We start from the raw sequence: 21,538 nt of genomic DNA on the forward strand, positions 1-21,538 counted from the left end.
TTATTGTCGTTTGATTTCTTCAAACACTACATCATACATACAAAAGTATGTTTGTATGTGTGTGTGTGTTGAAAGTTTCTTTATTTCTTTTTTTTAATTGGGTTCTTCATGAAATGCCGTCTTCGGCTCGCTTGGTATCCCACAGCATTGTTTAGCCGGCACTGCGTTGAGGCACTATTTACCTTTGCGTTTGTTGCTACAGCGACTGCTGTTTGTTTTGGTGTGCACCTTCTCTTTTTATTACTCTAACACATACACACAAACATACTTACAACAATAGCAACGCTGAACAATTTTTCATAGCTTCTCTTGTTTCTTTAGCCGTACGTGATAGCTATGCGTGTTTGTGTGCGCTTATTTACTAAATTTCAATGAGTGCAGTTGATGTTTATGTCCAACAAAGAGCCGGTAGCGTGGCAACTTACAGCCACTAGTCACCTCAATTGTTTTTTTTTTTTTTTGTTTATTATTTACCTTGTGTGTCTGTATGTATCCTTACTGGTGCTTTTGGTATTTTATTTGTTGTAATATTTTTTCTGCCTCTGCGTTATATGCTTCTTTTATTGAACTTAATTCGAATGCAGCCATGCGCTTGGCAGTTCGGTATCAACAGTCGCGTGCGTCGTAACGTCGTATGTGGGGCGCCTGGATTACTTGGAGAATATGCAATTTTTAATCGACACAAACGCACACATACAATAGTCTGTGTACATGTATCGGTGTACATATATGTATATATTCGTATATTGTATTTTATTAGCGTAAAATATAATTTTCGGCCGGTTTGAGGGTGTCAAATCAGCGTAAAAAATTGTTTATTAATATATTTCCGGAATACGAACAGTGTTGGGTAAAAATAAAGTTTTAAAGTATGTCAATTTAGGAGCAAAAACTAAAAATATATATGGAAAACACAAAGGAACGCCATCAAAAATTAATAATTTCTTTGCATTATTTTTGTTTTGTGTGCAAAAAAACGTAACGCCTTGCGCATACCACAAAAGCGTTGAAATATTGAGAAAAAAGTCAAGCGCCCCAAAGTAAAAGTAAAATGTATTCCAACAACACCTCGCTAATGTGTCTGTTGCAAAGCGTTGCAGCAGCCACCTCGGCCAGTGGTGCCACAAACAGCAGCAACCGCAACGCGAGTGCAGCCGCAGCCAATAACAAAGGCAATTTTGGACGTCGTGGCAGTTGTGAGGAAGCCATAAAACCGCGTCAAAAGTTGCCCACAACGGCGGATCGACGTAAGGGCGTACTCTTGCGAAGGTAGACACGAAATTCTTAGAAAGTAGGCATACACAAAATTAAGTCAAAAGAACGTGCAAGAATAAGAAAAAATGCATAACTCGTTTAGATGTGCGCACGTGTTAGTGTGAGTGTGTGTATATATAGACATATTTACTTATTTAAAATGCTATATGCTATAAGAGCATAACAATAGGAAGCATTGATTCGGATTCCTAACCTAACCTAACATAAATACATATTATGCATATTTGTGTGTGTAAGAGAAACTTGTTTGCCGCTATTTTTTTATTCTGAATATACATACATACATATGTACAAACATATATACATACATATTTAAATTAAGATGTTTAGTGGTCTGTATTTGTCTGTGGGCATAAATAAGTTCTGTTGAATAAATTAAATTAGGCATGAATTTGTGGCAAGTGGTTGAAGCGCAGTTTATTTATACATAAATTAGTATACTTATATAGATTTATTTTATTTAAAGGACAGCTTAAATATTTTTATTATTCAGCAAGAGAAATATATTTTTTCATTAGCGTTTAGGTTTTATTGCACAAGGTCTTTACTCCTTAAGTAGGTGGTCATTTATTGAAAGCGCTGATATGGGATTGCTATAGGAAGTAGCTGCCATAAAACTGATAGAACGAAATCATGTCTTTGTATGGAAAATGTTTTTATTTGCCAAGATATCAGCACGAAATTCGTCACAGATTATTGCCCATTGCAATGTTATAATCTCCATATACATTTATAGTTGCCATACAATCTGCCTGCTCACTATCAAGATAAATATATTTTCATAAACTTTTATGCTTTAAAAAGTTCACCTGTGAAGCGTGTTAATCTTCGGTCTAGCCGAACGTTAACGTTTTTTCATTTAAATCGAACAAGTTTTAAAATCTCCTCGCGTAATCGTTATATTTTTTTTTATGAATCATCCACTTAGCATGTTTTTTAAAAGGCTATCTAACTTCACCAACATCACCATATACAATTGACATTTCCTGTCTTCTTGACTTGTTGCTGTACTCATTTCTACTCTTCTATATTATTGTTGAGAGCAAATACGCTGTACAATTATTTTACTTTAGTTTACTTCTTATATTTCATATGATTTCTTAGCATTTCTAACTAAAAAAATTATTATTTATTTGCTTACTTCAAAACCGGCCACGCGTTGCTATGGTACACATTTTATACTATTATTCATATAACCAACTATTCAATTCAGTGAAAATTTTATTTACGGACAAAGGCGACAAGGTTTTTATAGATATAAGAATCCAAGAGATTGTACTTGAGGTTTAGTTTTGGATATGTTCATACAAATAAAATTCATTGGAGAAAATAAGGAATTTAAGGTTGCTTTCTCAATGTCTGGACCAGCTTTTCTGTCCAGTTAATAGAATTGTCCGCTTAATAGATTGTACTTATGTAATCAGCATCAACAATGTGCGTGCTTAATAGAGTTGTCCGCTTAATAGAGCGTCAATTTAATCGAATTTTCACTGTATTTTTTATTTATGAATTGTTTTTTACTATCATATCTTCTAAGTTGGTTTGAGCTGTACAAAGTGTGCTAAATTTTACTAAAATCGCTTCAGTAGTATAGGAGACCAACGCGGACAAACAATGTGACACGTAATTTTTACGTATAAAGATATATAAGTTTTGCTTATATTTGTACTTCTTCACCTCAGAGCTACTACTGCGCTCATAAAATATTCAATGAACTCATTTTTAAGCCAGTGTGTAAGTTGCGAATATTTTCTTCCTGCTGTTGTTCCGTTTTCTCTCGCACTCTCTCCCTGTGCCCCCTCTGTGCATGTATATATTATATACATATTTCCCGAAGACAATGCCATTAGTCATTATTGTGATTGCTTGCCTCTGGCACAAATTTACCTTTAAATTTTTTATTCAACTTCATTCCAATCCAACCGAGTTTACTTTGCTTGCAAAATTCTTCTGAGCATGTGACTCTGTCTGCCACACGATTCCACGACACGCGTAGCCACCTTCGATATTACTTTGTCTTTGTCCTCACCTGAATGTAAGGCTGAAATTGAAAAAATTACAAATTTCGCTCTACTACTTTGTATTTATTTAATAAAATGAAATACTAATTTTGCGAGTATATTCTGGAACCGTAAATTCTTTGTCAATAAGCAATTTTACTTTAAAAATGAAAGTCTACATTGCAGTCGATGAAACACAGTAGTGCGTGTACAGGCGCTATTAAACTGTCCACTATCACTTTTGCAGTTTTCGCTCTCAAAATTCCATGTTTGTTTGTAAACAAAGGCGAGCTGAAATCAATTAAGCCAAGCTGTCAACTGTCATGGAAAAAGAAAATACATTGAAATTGTATACGATTAATCAACAATAAATGAAATGAAGTCATATTACAATGAAATGTTGGCAAAAAGTGATGCGTGCAAATAATAAAATTAGTTCCATTGATTAATTCGATTTGGTTCATTTATTTGATGCTGGCATACACACGGATGTTAGTTATTGTTTTTAAGCCGTCCTTTTCTGCGCTCGACTCGGCACGTAAAACCATCGATTCCACATCAAAACAGCCGCGTTTGCTCACTTCTTGTTACAAATCGAGGTCGCCACATGTAGCGCGGCAATGGTATTGGAGTGGAAACAATGCTTTGTAAGCGTAAATTCTTACAGAAATTAAGCTGTGTTGGTAAATGCGTAGTTAGCCAAGAAAAATTATAAATTTCTGCTTGGCCGCATAAAATACTGAATACGCATAATTATGTATAATTTTATATGTGTGTGTATGTATGTATGTATATTTTTTTGTGAATGTATTAAAGTATCACTGTAAGCATTATTGGGTATCGCCTCGGAAGGTGTTTAAGCTTCAAATAATTAAGAATAGCGATTATTGCTTCGGGCGTTTAAACGATTCAAAGCACAACTTGGCGTAAATTTAAATTAAAATAGCAGAAAAAGTTTAAGGCTTGAATTAATGACGGCAAAAAGTTGTGAAAATAAAGGAAATCAAGTTACACGTCAAGTCATTCTTGAACGAGTGCCAACATGAATAATAATAATAATAATTGATTAAGTGAATAGCGGCTTCCCAAAAAAATTTGTATAGTTACAGAAAAATATCAATGTGGTTTAAGGGGTTAGGTGGGTTTCAGAGGTAATATGGCATGTCAAAGGTACATATTTGAACAATGTCTTCTGAAATCTTGATATAAAAACAAAATTCAGCCGTTGAGACCTCATTCCCTGGGTGTCTCAAAAAAAAAGTGCTCTGTGGACAGCATAATTTGTTTTTGGTCCATACGCATACATACATACATTTATATCAGGCACGTATGCACTGACATATATGCAATACGTATGCACTCAACAATTAACAAACAAACATATTTACTTAAGATAATATATTGACCTAAGATATGCATTTAAACAATTGAATACAAATGTGCATGTGCACTTAAAAACAACCCCATACCATGTAGCATAAACAATGTGCTACATGCATTTGAACATGCACACATACACATATATTAAGATAGTTCTTAAAATTGTATATAAATACGTGAAAATTTTAAATAAAATCAGACTAAAATAGTTCATGTGGAAGGAAACACTTCTCGTAGTTCTCAGTCATTCTTAAATAAAATCTTTATTTTCCCCCACCAGTGGTAAGGATATAAAGCATCTTATTTAAATTTAAAAGTTTGATCCTACAAATCAAACAGTTTGATTATAATTCAAACAATAATGTTATTTTGAGGACACACAATTCGGTCCATAACTTTTCGAGAAATCGTGTCCACCGACTTCAAATACACAGTTGCGAGAAAAATACGTTTAAAGACGCGCACCTAGCGTAGCTCTAGCCCCGAACGCACAAGTTCGCAAGACTGTTTTTCCAAAACTATTACTCGCATCAACAAAATTTAGGACAATGTGAATGTTATCATACGACATGCTTAGATGAAATGGCGGTAACCTGCAGGTCAGGCACTATATAGGAAACCCTGCTGCCGGTCACAGCTAGTGGCCAGCGATGTCCTCTGTTATGTTGTGACGTGACATTTATGTTAAGTGAAATGTTATCATATGACATGTTTACATGAAATGGCGGTGACCTGCATGCCAGTTAGTTACAGTATAAATTCTAGAGATGATGTTTAATTTAACTATTTGTGGGATGAACGTAAATTTTTTGGAAAATGTTTTCAAATATATGTTCATTCGATGAAATTGTCATTTAAATATTTTATTTGGCTGAAACTGTCTATAACATTTGCCAAGCATCTGTTTGTCAAACGGTTTTATTATCTCCGAATTACACGTCTTTTTGTAAACAACCAAATTCAAATTTTTCAATTTTAACAATGGTTGATTTTGTTGAGCCTTGTGGAAGGCCTTTAGTTAAAGACGAACTGTGCTTTGAACAGCAACCAACCTCTAAAAACGTGTGCCACGTCCAAAAAATCGAAGATTTGTTGCTTGAAAATTGCCGATTGCCAGACCTTGCTGATAGTATTTTTCAACACTCGTTTGGGCCAAACCATTTTGAATAATGCTTTGTCTCACAAACTCGTCCATACTCGAGTGGTTCCTGCATCACGATATCGTAATACTATTTCGACTGTTGGGCCGGTATTACTTTAAAGAGGATGAAATTGTTTTAGAAGAATAAACAAAGTATTTACATTTTATATACATTGGCAACATTCCATAACAGTAGTATGCAAAGCAAAAAATCGACTTTTTCACCCTTTAAATATTGGGTAGTCGAAAAACTCTTTTCGTATTTTGTCAATAGCTGTCGTTGCAGTCGTATATATTACCCTGTCTTTTAAGGATAATGTTAATTTGCGCTTGAAACCTTGCTCAATATTTTTTTTTTTCGCAAACATTAATTGTTTCGATATTAGTCGGCTAGATTTTTCGGCTTGGTTTATCATGAAACGTGCTGATCTTACTCTGTGCAGACTAACTCAATTATTAAACTGCAAATTAAATTAAATTAATTTCTTTATTTTATCTCGCACTGCATACTACTTATGTGTTTGTATGCAAGTAAAATAAATTGCTTTGTAACGGTTTATTGAACTTCCGCAATAATCGCTCGCCGGTGGCAGTCACGTTGTCGCCGCCATTGTGCCGGCTTAAGCATTAATTTTGAATTTTTTAGCATTTATAATTTTTATTTTTCCTTGTTTATTTTTGCTAACTACTTCGTATTTCGAATTTTTTGCAGCGTGGTCCCAAATAATTTATTATTTATCCATTATTTTCTTTTACATTAAAGGCACAATTTTTTTCTTATTTATTTATTTTTTTCTGTGCATGGCTCAGTTTGTGTTCGAAAATCTTTTATTTTGCCGTTAAATTTTATTTCTTTTACTTCTTACACTACTCGCTGGTTGATTCTAGTTTCTATAGCCAACGCTATTATTTTTATTTTTAGTGTATTTTCTTTTTTCTTTTTATAATTCGTTGCTATTTTTCACTTCCAGTTATACTGCTTTGTTACTTCATTTATTTGTTTACGCTTTGCTATTCATCTTCGTGCGCCGCCACTTGTCTTTTGCCGTTTGCGCTCATTATTTTCAATGTTTTGTTTAAAATGTTATTTTCATTTTACTAGTTTTCAGTGTTTTTGTAGTATTGCTTTTAAATTTTTTGTTGCTCCGATTCGCGTCATTTTTTTTGTTTATATTCTCCATTGTATTTTGCTCTCGGCAGCGTTGTCTAGTTAAATGTTTCGGTGGTCATAGCGTAACTGCCAAAATTAGTTGCGTTCAGTTTGTGTTCTTTCGCGGCGGTTGCGGTTTGCGGATTGCGGTTCCTGTTTCGCAAAACGGTTTGAAATTTGAAAATTATCTTGCTCGTGTTGCTTTCGATTTCCTGTTTTCAAAATAAATAAATAAAAAAACATGTAAACTTCAATTCTGCTATACAATTAATAAAATGTATAGTGAGTGGAAAGTTTCTATTGTCTTTATAAAAAAGAAATAAACTAAGAAACGTGGCGACAAATGATAACAGTGAGTGTATAAAAAAGTTATATACGAAGCTGGCAATTTTAGCAACAATTACTATTATATCGTGGAGGGAATTTAGAAAAACTTGGTAGGCAATTTCAGCGGGGAACAACGCACACCCTTTTTTCCTGTATAACAACAATAATATCTCAAAATATTTACCTTGTTTTACCAATCCAAACCGACTAATATGAATTACTAGTGAGTAGGTAGTATCTGTTCATAAGCTTAAACTCATCCTATACTAAATTTATTTGTATAAAAATGTAATCATATGATTAAAAAAATTCCTATAAATACCATATATTGGGTATTACAAAAAGTCTTTTCGTATTTTGTCATTAGATGTACCAATCACATTGTGTCATACCATTTAGTGTTGGAAATTTGTGAAGTTCACGGAGACGAGGCTGTTCGCTTCCGTTCTGGCATTTTCGAAATTTCGATTTACACTGATAGAATAACGTCTCTAGCGGAAAAATGGCAAAAGGTGGTCGACCAAAATGCCGCATCTTTGTTTCTTTATTTATTAGTATAAATATAAAAAAAATAGTTAAAGTGAAAAGACTTTTTCGAGTGCCCAATATTTGAATACAAATCATATGATTAAAAAAATTCCTATAAACTGTCTTGAAAACTAAACATGTTAAGCTCAACATAACTTCATAAAAGTTCTTTACTCGCTAGGCTGTCATATAGCTTAATCTTGCCATATATTTAAATGAAGATATACATATACATACATATATACGTTTTTTTTTTTTTTTGTAATTGATCAAGCCACCGTGAAGCTTTAAATGTGAGCTATGCCCGGCTTTGATTTCAGCAGTGTTCGCAATGGTTTGATGATTTTCCACAAGCACATTGACACTTGGCAATGAAATATAAAATTACTACATTATATCTTTATATGCAAAAATTACGTATTACGTTGTTTGTCCGCGATGAACTCCTAAATTACTGAACCGATTTTAGTAAAATTTCGCACACTTTGTCCAGTTCGAACCAATAAGAGGACGGGATAATAAAAACAATTCGTAAATAAAAAATACAGTTAAAATTATATTGAATGGGCGCTCTATTAAGCGGACAACTCTATTAACTGGACGGAAAGGCTGGTAACCAGACATTTAGAAAGCAGCCTTAAGTTCGTTAATTTTTCGAAAAAAATTATTTCTATGAACATATTCAAAATTAAACCTAAAGTATAATCTCTTGGATTCTTATACCTACAAAAACATTTTCGCCTTTATTCGTAATTAAGCGTTATTAAAAATAACAAACCGTTTAAAAAAGCAGGCCCATCACTCATTTCAACACAATAAAAATAATGTCTAAACAAAAATTAGACCACCTGCTACGCAGCTGCCGCAATGCATTTCAAATATAATTTAAAACAAAATTTCAAGGTGCTCACAATACATACAAGCACATAAGCCATATATAATAAACCGTGTGTGAGAAAATTTAATTTTGGGTTACTTTGATTCACGTTTGCCTTACCGAAAGCATACAGTTTTCGGTCATTTATCATAAAACGGAATGGCAGCAGCTGTGAAGGTTTTGGGGCAAGGTGAAAACCAACTGTAAAATGAAAAAATAAGTTTGCGAAACATGGCTCGGTAGAGTCATGCCACTTCAAATGCCGTTAATACACTGAACTTTATTTATACCCTTATCAGGGTATATTAAGATTGTCCCGAATGCATATACATATATGTATGTAAATGTACAACGTGACGAGCTAAGTCGATTTAGCCATTTAGTCTAAATCTCCCTCCGTAGGTACAGAAACTAGTCCCTCAGCGTTTGAGATTCCGATCTGAAATTTTTTATACAAGAAGCTGTTCATTTGCCTAATTTGGCTAATCTATGTCATCTATGTATATATCTATATCTTCGGTCAGGCAAGATTAGAATCTCCGAACATATTGCAAACTGGTCGAACAAAATCAATATAAATATCTTTTTATACCCCTCTAAGCTATAAGAAATGCACCTGTCGAGGGTATTATAGCTTCGATGCGGCCAAAGTTTACGTTATTTTCTTTGTTTTGCTTCATAAATATATTAAGTTATATCGATGTAATTACTTGGGAGGCTCTCTGATCTAAATATTTCAATTACCGTTTTGCAACTGAAAAAGCAAAGGGAAAAAATTATTTATTTAGTACATATGCAACCTTTCATTAGCTAATGCAATTAACTATTGGCTTGCCAACAAGCAAATATTACATATAACTTAATATTTGCTCTAGTTTTTTATGCTTTCCGAAAGCTTTTGAGCTGTAATTAAGGAAATGGGTGCAGTGACAAGAAAATAATATCGATTTGACTATCTATATTACACATATTGCAGGTATATATTATTAAAGGTAGCATGAAACCCTGTGGCGCAGCAGACTAAACTCAGTATCAGTTACTTTAGAAATAACTTAGCTTAGCTGTTGTGTGCAGTTGAATGTTAATGAAGTAGAAGAGTTTAGAATTAAAAAAGCCTTAAATATGCTGTAATTAAGATTACAGACCGGTAGGTAAGCGGCGTGTATTTATATTGGGTCAATGCTGCGCTGGTTGCAGTTCAATAGCCATTGTAGCTTTTTTGTTGATAAAAAGAGAAGTACAATAAACAAAGAGCATAAGAAACAATAACAGCTTTTAGTAGTTTTATAAATCACTTTATGGATTCTGAGTAAATATAAAACTGTATTAAATCGAAATTCCGAACATTCCGCAAGTTAAAAATACTGAAGGACGTAGCTGCACTGCTAAACAATATCCATATACAGTTGTTCGGAAAGTAGTAGGACTGATTCCTAGCTAACGAACGAGGGGCTGTCAGCTGTCCCCGTACACCTGGAGAGTCAGAATAAACATGTTTCCGTGAGTGGTACAAGTCGAAAATGCAGCGTTCGTTAGAGCAGAGGTACGCGATTAAATTCTGTGTGAAACTCGGTAAATCTGCTACAGAGACGTTTTATATGATCAAGCAGACATATCCAGATGTTGCTTTAGCAAGAAGTGGTTTGTTTCGGTAGCACCAGACCTTTTGGGAGGGCCGGGGAGAGGTCGCTGATGAAAACTGTGCTCACACCGCCTTTCTTGTGAAATAATAAATACATTTCTTTTAATCAACTCAGTCCTATTACTTTCCGGACAAACTCTATAATGTACATATGAAGCTAACCGGAAGTTTGAAAATTGTATCTCTTATATCTGGGGACCACACCCACTTTTAAAAAATTTATTTAGATAGACAGACGTAATTACATTATACAGCTGCGAAATAAGAAGAAAATAGGCACTACTATAATGGTAAAAGTACCTAAATTATGGTAGAGTTTTTCATCATTCAAAGTTCTACACTGAACTACTTTGCCTTCTATGTTTCTTGTTATTCCTTTCGCCTATCTCAAATAAGTCAACTCAGCTCTGGCAATGTAAGCAAATTTTTATTTAAAAATTCCGCTTTTTTTATATGGTGTACGATACATATGTATGTACATATGTCTGCCGTAGGCATGTACATACTATATATGCTTGTACCTTTATGTGTTTTAATTTAATAGCAAGCGTATCAGCAGATATTCGCAACTTTGTTTTGTCGTGGCTGTTGTTTTTTCAAGAAAAAAAAACTTGACTTGTTAGCGAAAGCAAGTTGTTAACTTTGACTACCGCTGGCGTGGTATAAATAGTAATTACTTTTAATTGTGCGCACTCACATATGACTAAATTGTTTTCATATTAGCACTTTATACGCGAGAGTTGGGGGCAACGAAATCATTACTTTTCAGCACCTTTTTCTACAGAAGTGCTAAATGTAAAATGAGAATTGTCACAAACTAATTACATTAACTAATTACGCAAATAAATTTTTAAAGTTTGCTTTATATACTACCTTATGCTTGTACCTATACTTTAACAATTTTTTACAAACCAGCTTTTAGTGTTTATTTGTTTAGTTGTTATTGCTTTAAAAATATCATGCAAAATTTTCTATTATTTTTTTTCGAGTTAAGCTAATAAAGCGCTGCGAAGAAAATTGTAAGTAATTTCTGGTGCTAAGTACTGTTTCAAATTGATTACACACCCCGTTCGGCAGTTAAATAAGATATTGTTAATTTAAACCGCAAATAAATGCCCCATTCCATTGCCCCTCAAAACATGCAAGTACCAACAACTTGTCCACAGACTCTCGTGCCATACAATGTTGTTTTGCTGCCTTCAAAAGTTGTGTAAACATTACAAGTTGTTTCTTACGCTTGTGTACACACAAGCAAATAAGTAATTCGCGGCTGTTTTTATTAAGCTTCTATCAATTTTATTTTGTTTTTTGGTATTATTATTTTTTAGAATGCTATACATATTTCAATTAAACCCGCTGGCTCTTTATTATGATTATATTTTTAATTGACTCCACTGCTTAGGAGTTTTTATTGTTTGCCATAGTTTAGGTATTTCTAAAAATATGGTGGATACTTTTTGATCTATTCTCTCTCTCTCTCTTTTTAATTCAAAAAAACGTATATTTCTGCATTAATTACTTTGAATTGCATTATAAAATTCAAAACTTAACTTGTTTACGCCAGAAAGCATGCTTAATTAATTGTTGAATTTCTACAATTCAGTTCCGCGAGCTCTTCTGCTGCTAGAATACCCAAATGTACTTTTATTTGTTAACAATAGTTGTCCAAAGGCGAGATAAGGTTTATCAACCTAGTCATAGCCTTATCAAAAAGTCACCAAACTATTTACTTAGCGCCATGAAGCCTAAAAGTAGGCAACCATTAATGAATACCTTAATAAAAACAATGTTTCATGTAATGCTAATGTTTATATCCTTGACTTACCTATTGATGTTATGAGCATATTTCTGTTTAAGATATTCACTTACTTACATCTATATGTACACATATATACATATATTCCTTACATAACTTAGGTTGGTCAACACACATTATGTTCAACCACGCCTTTTAGCGCAAATAAATTAAACTGTTACTTCAAATTCAAGCAGCAAATAATCTGAATGCTTTAGCAATTGTTGATTTGGGCCTTAGGGTGGGTCGCTTTGCATTTTTTGAAATCTTAAGGCTGGGACTTACTACAAAATAATAATTATAATTTTACACCTTAGAAAATTATATAAATATATATATTTCTTTTTACTAACTAAAACAAATTAATTTTTTTTGCTCAGTGCTCGTGAAATATAAATTTAATTGCATATAACTATAAAAATGGCTTTATGGAAAAATTCAATCAATTGTAGAACAGAAAATTTTGTATTAGAATATCTTTGTGTTGAAGTTCTATGTTTACTTACAAACTATTAAAAAATTCCACATGAGGAAAATAACACGATTGTAAATAAAGATCTTTTTTGAATTAATAATTTTTTAGGGTAAAAACTACAAAAACAAAATCAAAGGGTGAAATAACCCGCACACCCTAATGTACATATTATATATTATATATGTACATATGCATACATTGGTATTAGTAAATAAAATAATTAACACGTACTTATGTACACATATTTAACATATATAAAGCATGCGAGTAAAGATAATAAGTGGGCGTTTTTCATGTTTACATTTTAATGAATGAAAGTCTGGCTCATATTAATGAATAAACGTGCAGTCCTTACCTAACAGTGAAATTAAAAATAATTTAATACTAATGTGCGGAACACAATGCTCGCGACAGACTCCAGCAGCACGACAGTGCATCGAAAATGGCGTTGTGAATCCTACTACATGAAAGTTTGTGAGAGGGCAGCAACATAACAATGGCCGGCATGTACGCAAAATGACGCAGTTGTCCATTTTGCATGTACACAATTTCGTTGTGTTCATACTAATACCTTGCAATTCGATGAAATTTTAATATTTTGTTCAAAGTGAAATTTTTAAGCAAAAAATAAGTAAATTTATTTGTTTTAAATTATCAAATATTATTATAAATGATGTAACAGAGCTATTTTATGCTTTTATTTGTAAAATAATGTCAGATTTGTTAAGCTTTGAGTAATTTTACATTTTACATATTAGTGGCATCACCACCTACCTCATCTCTCTATCTTCCATTCTACTGTCAACAGTACACCCTTCAGGGTATAAAAAGTAATAGAAAGTCTATAATGCAAAGTGTTCTCTTATACAAATAGATAAGACATACATTCATATAAATATATATATATTATCATACATTATAATATAGACATAATTTAGTACAACTATGGTATGTAATTCAAACAACAATTTACGCTTAATACAATCAATTATCAGTTCAATGGTTCAATGGACAATTGATATGATAATGCCAATCGCCCGTAATGATAATAATAAGCCGTTATAAATACATAAGCAAATGTTACAATGTGTGTACACATTTATTCCACTGCAAGTTATTGTGAAACACTATCATTGTTATAGCAAATATATATGCACAAATATCTGTACATATTGAACAATAAAATAATAAAAGAAGCGCTTTCAACAGCTATTTCTGTGGACTATAGTCCACTCCCTACTTTATTTTACACACAGCACTTGCAATCATTTTCGGCTTGTGTTGCACTTAGTATAATCTCTCTCGTTTATTATTCCATATCCTTTAATTTCATATGCAATTTCTTTTAATGTTTTTTCACGTTTTTCGTACTTGCAGCGTCAGTACATATGCTGCAACTCCCAACGATTCTACTTCCATGGCACCATTGCAAAGTCACACTGAAACGCAGAGTGTCACGACATTAAACTTGCAGGACAAAGAAACCTCGCCAAACAGCAGTAAATCGAGCAGCTCGAGCAGAACACAGTCGACGCAAAAGCAAAATCAACAACAACATAAGCGACAGAGCTCCAATCAAAGTGATTATTACAACACTGCCTATTCGACAACGTCAGACAGTTCAACGCAGAATCTGAACAATTGTCTAGTCGACGTCAGGTGAGCCAATTGTAGACACATAGATTTTGCCATTACCAATATTTTTAAGAGGGAATGCCAAAATTCCTTATTGCTATGTTCCTCTTTCATTTGAGCGGTTAGTTTTTTGGTTAGTTAGTTAAATGGCGATCCTATCCGCACGATTTGTTCCGAGATCATAGCATTGCCTTGCATAATAATCTATGCCGAATATCGTGAAAATATCTTGTAAAATAAAGAAGTTTTCCATACACAGAGTTTCTCTGGAAAGGAAGAGGACTGAGTCGATTTAAAAAAATTCGTTGAACTAATCGTTACAATTCTTTAAAAGAAATAGGCTCCTTCTGCGCCCATGCAGCGCTGCCAGCGCGGTTTTTAAGCTTTGAAGGCGACACGGAAGGTCTTCTCCGGAATAGCTTTTAGAGCCGAGGTGCATGATGCTTGGATCCCGTAAGTCGTCTCAAAATGCTTGCCTTTCGTCGGCCTTTTCAGGGAAGGAAACAAAAAGTCCAGGGGTCACATTTGCGCTGTAGGGCGGCTGCGGAAGATTTGGTTAGGTAGCTGCAACTTTAAATCGGCTGCGATATCTTGTCCGACCCAATTCATCAACAAATTCATAGTGGACAATGCCTTTGATGTTAAAAATGACAATGAGTATCGTTTTCACTTTGGATTTGCTCATTCTTCCCTTTTTTGGGCGATGAGACGCTGGTCTTCCAAAAAGGCCTGGTGCCACCGAAACACCACTTCTTGCTAAAGCAACATCTGCCAAACGTCTCTGCCGCAAATTTACCGAGTTTCACTGCTTTTTCGGCTTGCACCACTCACAGAAATACGTCGCGCGAAAATATTTGTCTTGACTTTCCAGGTGCTCGGAGACAACTGACCATCTGCTCGTTCGTTAGCTAGGAACGCCCTCTATCGAATCCAGTCGATGCGCGCACGACGGAAGAAAATCAGTCATATTACTTTCCGGACAATCCCTGTATGTATACTTTTAAATCTCTGATGTTTCCTTTCTAGTGTTACAAACTTCGTGGAAACTTTAAAGGTCTTTGTTCAGCGTATATATCATTACTTTAAGATCGCTTTTCTTTTGTCTTGTTTGCAATTTGCATTGTTTTCTTCAGTAGTCAGTAGTAACATAAAGCCGATTGAAGATATTGCGACAAAAAAAAAAAAAGAATACTTGTGAAAGGGAAATTGGGAGCTAAAAACCGCAAATCTATGCTTCCATACGAGTATTAAAAGCATTTCAGGTTACACATACATACATTTAGGTCAATAGCGTATTATTTAGTAATTTTTTTTAATATTTTGCAAACTTGAAAGAGATGTTTGAATTGTTAGAAAGCAAATGGAATGTAAATAAAAGTAAGCGTAACTATATAGTACATACATAAGCACAATTAATGGAGAGAAAGTTGTGAGTCTGAACAAATCGAAAGATTTTTTATTTTTATTTTTTTATTCTCATCTTTATTTTCATCAAACAAAATAATAGGAACCATGCTTCGCCAGAGTAAAGTTAGAAAAAACTCCATTAGATTTTTAATTTTTAGGTAATTTTTGTAACAACTGGAACAACAGCTGACTGTGAATATTCTCTTTGTCGCAAAAGACGGACGCTTCAGAGGCAATGAAACGCCTACGGCAGAAAATACCGACTAAGAACTAACGACATATGTAAAAGTAATGCAACCATTAAAATACTTAGATACCCATTGAAGATAGCAGAGCGAGTGCTTAATGGCATACTGAGCGTTAACCGACATTATTATGAGTTCTTTAAGAAGAATGCCGCTTAAGTTTATCAGCAGCTCGAGATAGGAGAGTGCTAGACGTGCAGCCGCGCCGAGGAGATTTAGTTAAAGCTTGTAGTTGGTTACAGCTTTTGGTTGGGGCGGCGTGGGACTTGGTATTTGTATTGTCACGGAGAAGTCACTTTAAATATGTGTAAATACATATTTTTGTATATGTATATATGAATGAAAGTTTTTTTTATGGGGCCAAGGCGATTAGAAGTTAATCAGATAAAGGCTTAAATGTTTATATTATTATAGTTATTTGCCGTTTAGTTATTGCGCCGTTAATATTATCATATTTATTATTTTGAGTTAGTTTATCTTATTTCTTTAAAGTTTTTAAAATTGATAGTTCTAATTTGTATTAGAAATTAGCTGTTATGGACAAACATCGATAAACATTGTAAGCGACTCGATAGAAAAAATAAATCAAAAGGTTAACGAAATGTCTGTTTCATAAAGATGTAACAAGAAAAACAAAGATATTCACCATTTCTTACCCTTTTCAAAAAAAGAAATTAAAGGTTTAATGATAAATTGAAGTTAATGTTGGGTAGTCGAAAAAGTCTCTTCGTATTTTGTCAATAGATGTCGTTGCAGTCGTATATCGCCAGTGCTATCAATCACATTGTGCCATACCATGTAGTGTTGGAAAGGTGAGACTTTAAGCTTTTTTTAAAAAAATTTAATCGGCGAAGTTGGAAAAAAGTTACAGCTGTTCAAATTCAAAATTTGTGAAAATATTGAAGAAATTAGCTATATTTTGAAATTTTTGTACAAAAAAGGGAAGAATGCCAAGCAGGCCACCAATGAAATTTGTGAAGTTTATGGAGACGATGCTGTATCAGTTCGTGTCGCAAAACAATGGTTCGCTTGCTTCCGTCCTTGAAATAACGATTTACACTCATTAAAATTTTACATGTTTACTCATCATATTTCCCCCTATATTGCCATATATGTATATTAGGTTGTCAAAAAAGTGTTGCGGTATTTTCGCTAGTTGGCGCTGAGAGCGCGTATTTCTAGTTTTATTCGTCGCATCGGGTCATGCTATACCTTTTTGGAAAGCTCATTTCACGCGCTAACACGTATAATTATCTAACCTCAAAGTGTTGGAATGTCCTAGACGTGTCAACAAGTGGCTTAAATTAGCAACATTATCAAAAATCACTATTTGCACACCTGTTCGTACTAAGTGCAAACTGATAAAAAAAAATTGGTAAACAAACAGTTATTATCTCATACTTTTGTACGTTTGAACTGATAAATATTTTTTGACACAAAAATACAGTTATGCATTAAGCTATCGAAGGGCTTGATAGCGCCGCAGCGTTTCCTAAAAACAACAGGTGCTCGTATAGCGATAAGATTTATGAAATTTGTTGCTATTGATATATAAAATAAAACACCGTTAGAGATACATGAAAACGCCAACCGGAATGGTCGACAAATTACTCATCACATATGGTTAATGTGGTATATAGAAAACTCCCCGGGTTGATGTGCTGTCTTAGCGCGTCCATGAGTCACTCAATATTTTCTTCGATATCTGTAAAAGTACAAATACAGCACCCTTGATTTCATTTGTTGTATAATATTTATGTTGTAACACGATATATAATATATTCTAGTATTTTTGTTTTTGCTTTCCTCTAGTTTGGTAAGTTTAAACTCGAAACTATAACATTAGGTAATAGAAAAAAATAGAAATGGAGATATACGCCTGCAACGCCAAATTTTGACAAAATACGAAAAGCCTTTTTCGACTACCCAATAAATACCCATTCACAATGCCTACGCCTTGTTTAGGGCACCTTGTAATCGTTTTTTTAAATTTTATTACCGATTTTATTGGCAATAATCGGAAACTCATGACTGTGCAGCAATTTACAACAGCGTGATACACCCAATCACGAGCGACATTCCAGGAACACTCGTGCATTTTGGGTTTTGCTTTGTCATATGGTTTAAAAAAATTTATGCTTAACATGTGAATAGTAGCTTGTACCAAGTGGTGCCGTTGAAGAACTTTATGACTGACTTCATGCTGCAAAATTTGCTACTTATCTCTTTAAAGGGACAATTCGTTGTTTCACCGCCTTTTTGGAGTAATTTTCAACCAAGAGTTTTTTTATATTTTTTATTTTTCGATGGGTTCGGCAGCAATGCATTCTGAATATCTGTACGACATTTTTTTGATAAGTATTTACCGTTATCTCGCACCTGTGCTGATTTGACGTAGGAACCTGATAAATCGTTGCTACAAGTTCACTGCCATTGCTGCTCAAGCGCTTACACGCATTTTATATATAGGAGGGTACACATTTTCACAGGCCACCTGTCCACTTGTCTATTGACGCGCCGTCAATTACTTTGTTGTTTTTGTTTATTAGCCATGTTGTCGGCACTCATATAGTAAATAATATTAGAAACCCCCGTTACTAGTTTGCAAACTGATAAGTACTGTTAACATAAATCCAAAATTCAGTTCGGGCCAAGAAGAGACAGAACCTTTAGTTGAAATTTGTTTATTGACAAAAGTGGTACGTAGAATGTAAAAAGCCACTGAGCGGCTTAATCCAACTGCATTGAACTTTAGACATCAATATTGGTAGAAATAAGAGTGAAATTCATGAAATTATGCACCGCAAAAACACTTATTGGCTCTTCAGCAGGTGCGCTTACAAATTATTTAGTGGTTCCGTGCAATATATTTATATATATTTTTTTAGTTTAAATATTTCCCTTTTTTAAATTTAAATATTTCTTTTTTTTTAATTTTTACTAGTTATTTAATTTACTTTTTTTGTTAATTTAATTCATATGCGCAATTAGCTTTTTTCATATTTTTATTAATTATTTTATTAGTTTAACTTTATCATCTCATTTAAATTCGTTACAATTAATCAAATGAATAAATATACTATATATATGTATATTAGAGCGGGTTGATATACAGGGAGCCAAAAACAACAGAAAAATTGCATAAACGGATTTCGGGCCAGCGATTTTTGAGGCAAAATTTATCCTTTTGGGATTATAAAAATTTCTAAGACAGTTTTTGAGATATTCGAAAGGAACGTAATACACCCAGTTTTTACACGGTAGACACGTTACTCAGAAATCCGTGTAAAAAAGAGGTGTTTCCTAAAGTAAAATGTTAAAAACGTTCCATGTCATCTGAAAACCGTGTAAGATGAAATAACGAACTATATTTACTTCAAAAAACCGTGTAAAAAATTTTTGAAACTATACAAATTGTATTTTAGTGAGCATTAAAACTTAAAATACATAATTCATACAGGTGAAAAATTGGTAGAGCAAACAAAAAACAAAAGAAATCGTTTAATCTAGAATTAAGAACAGAAAAATTTTAATAGAAATAAAGAAAAAATATTTACATAGCTACATACATAATTATTCGTCGTTACTTGATAACTCGGTAACATCACTGGAGATATTCATCAAATTATACAATAGTGACTTTCGTCCGATAATAGAGATTTGAATTGTTGGACTACTTTCCGAAAGGTCTTGCGACGTGTAACGATTAATCGGTTATTTCATTTTCCTGTAACTGGAAACCTCTTAGGCAAAGTTGTTCTGTCCAGCATTTCCCACATATGCGATTTTATATAAAACTGTCGACCCACTCTATTGTTTACACATATACATATAAAACTTTACAAATACCCGATTTTTTCAATCGCTCGGCTACAACTCGTCTACCGTCGTTGCCCATATCAAGCTGATAAGTTAGCCGCTGATAACAGCAAACAAAACAAATACCGTATAGACTTCTATTCCCCACCAGTTAGTCCGAATGGCTTAAAGTAGTTAATTCCCACCACTTGCCCGTTAGCCAACTACAAACAGTCAAAACTTTATGGTACTTCACATACATACATACATATGTATATATGTACATTCATATGCATAGAAAATGCTGGTCAATATTACTTTGCTTTACTCACTTGCAAAACTCACCACCGCCGCTGGTTAGTATGCTAAGTGCGCGAGAGCGCAAAAGTTGAAAATTGGTTGCGCGCAACGAAAATATTTTGAGACGTAAAAATATATAATTTCTCGGGTCAACAAATACATAATTGTGCTTAAATACATATATTTTTGTGAATCCCAGCTTACTTCCGTAATTGCGAACTAGATGTGATAACAAAGTAAATGCGGCCTTAAATTTGACGGCGGTTTGAAATACACCATTGTGGTGACTTGTCTGTCGCACGCGGTTAAAGAAATGCAAAAAGTGCACGCTTTACTAAGCCGAAAAAGAAAAGCAAACAGCGTATAAGCTAAAAGAGTTTTATGTGTTTGTGATTTATGCGTTTCTCGTTCAATTTTAACTCATAACAATGACAAAGACCACTGACACGCTAAGCAGCCTAATTTATAGCGCGAAGAGTGTTTTTCAGCCGCGATGTGAAAATGATTTAAAATCGTTCGAAAATTATATATACGATAATTACGTATCCGATTTGGAGGGCGTCGGCGAACAAACGCCAACGGTTGAATTTGAGAAGCGCTCCAAGCGAAGATCCAAGCTCGAGTTGCCTTGGAAGCATCATGAAGCGTACGCCGTGGAGTTCCATTGCGCCACCTCAAGAGAGTAAGTTAGCTCGCTTTTTTAAATAACAAACATTATTCTAAATGATGCGAAGTAGAATAGCATTTGAAAAGAAAACTTGGGCAGTGAAAGCCCGGAGTGGAGTAAAATTTTCTCGTAATTTTCTTTACGCGGCATTCACGGCCTTCACGATATAACCGATATAATAACAATATTAGTGCTTGAATCTTCATTGAGCCTAAAATAAAATAAATCTATTGTATGAATACTAGCTTATGCGCTTGATTCGAAATCACGAAATTTTTTAAATACTCAAACTCTGTATATAATAAGCGCGCACAATATTATTTGCGTTCTATGAGCCATTTTAGACAGCTACTGTCGCATAATGGTTAATCAATATTACTCGTAAAGGGATTAAATGACGAAATAAGTAGAACATTATTATCATTCTCTCACACAGTATAGAGTTTACGGCTTAGCTTCAAAAGTAAAAGCGTGTATACAAGTGTTATTTATGCTTGAAAGTCAGGAAAAAAGACAAAAGAAAAAGATTTTTTCGCTATGTTCTTTAAAAGGGAGTTTTTTTTAATAAACTAATAAAAATAATGCAAATTTACAAAATTTAATTTACTTTCATAAACGGCGATTCTTTTTGAAGAATATTGTATTCGCTTGATTCTGTATTCGATCCTCAAAATGAAGGTGTTTGTCGTTGAGCAAGATTTTTCTTTGAATACAGGTAATGGTGGAGGGACTTGTCAAAATTTTTATTTTTAACTTCACTAAAAGAAGTATTTTTTATGAAAAGTTTCACACTTTAGAGTAGCTTAAACCCAAATTTAAACCAAAAACCAGTCTTTCGAAGAAATTTCCTCATTAACTCAGAAAACTGTGTTTCGAGAAGAGGACATTTAAACATT

The 21,538-nt window shown here is 33.7% G+C and overlaps 1 protein-coding gene across 3 annotated transcripts in view; it reads left to right on the top strand.

Moving 5' to 3' along the window:
• The window catches only part of LOC108965064 (serine-rich adhesin for platelets-like), a 48,601-nt gene that overhangs the window by 18,432 nt on the left and 8,631 nt on the right, over nt 1–21,538 (top strand). For all 3 annotated transcript variants that reach the window (XR_001993079.1, XM_018927234.1, XM_018927235.1), the window contains exon 2: nt 13,968–14,249. Coding sequence is in view for 2 of the 3 variants with exons in the window: in XM_018927234.1 (XP_018782779.1) it covers nt 13,968–14,249 (282 nt within the window). In the remaining variant the exon portion in view is untranslated. The remainder of the gene's footprint in view (nt 1–13,967; nt 14,250–21,538) is intronic.

This window comes from Bactrocera latifrons, unplaced genomic scaffold (genome assembly GCF_001853355.1).
Source record: "Bactrocera latifrons isolate USDA-ARS-PBARC rearing strain unplaced genomic scaffold, ASM185335v1 scaffold_133, whole genome shotgun sequence".
NCBI classification, from domain to species: domain Eukaryota; kingdom Metazoa; phylum Arthropoda; class Insecta; order Diptera; family Tephritidae; genus Bactrocera; species Bactrocera latifrons.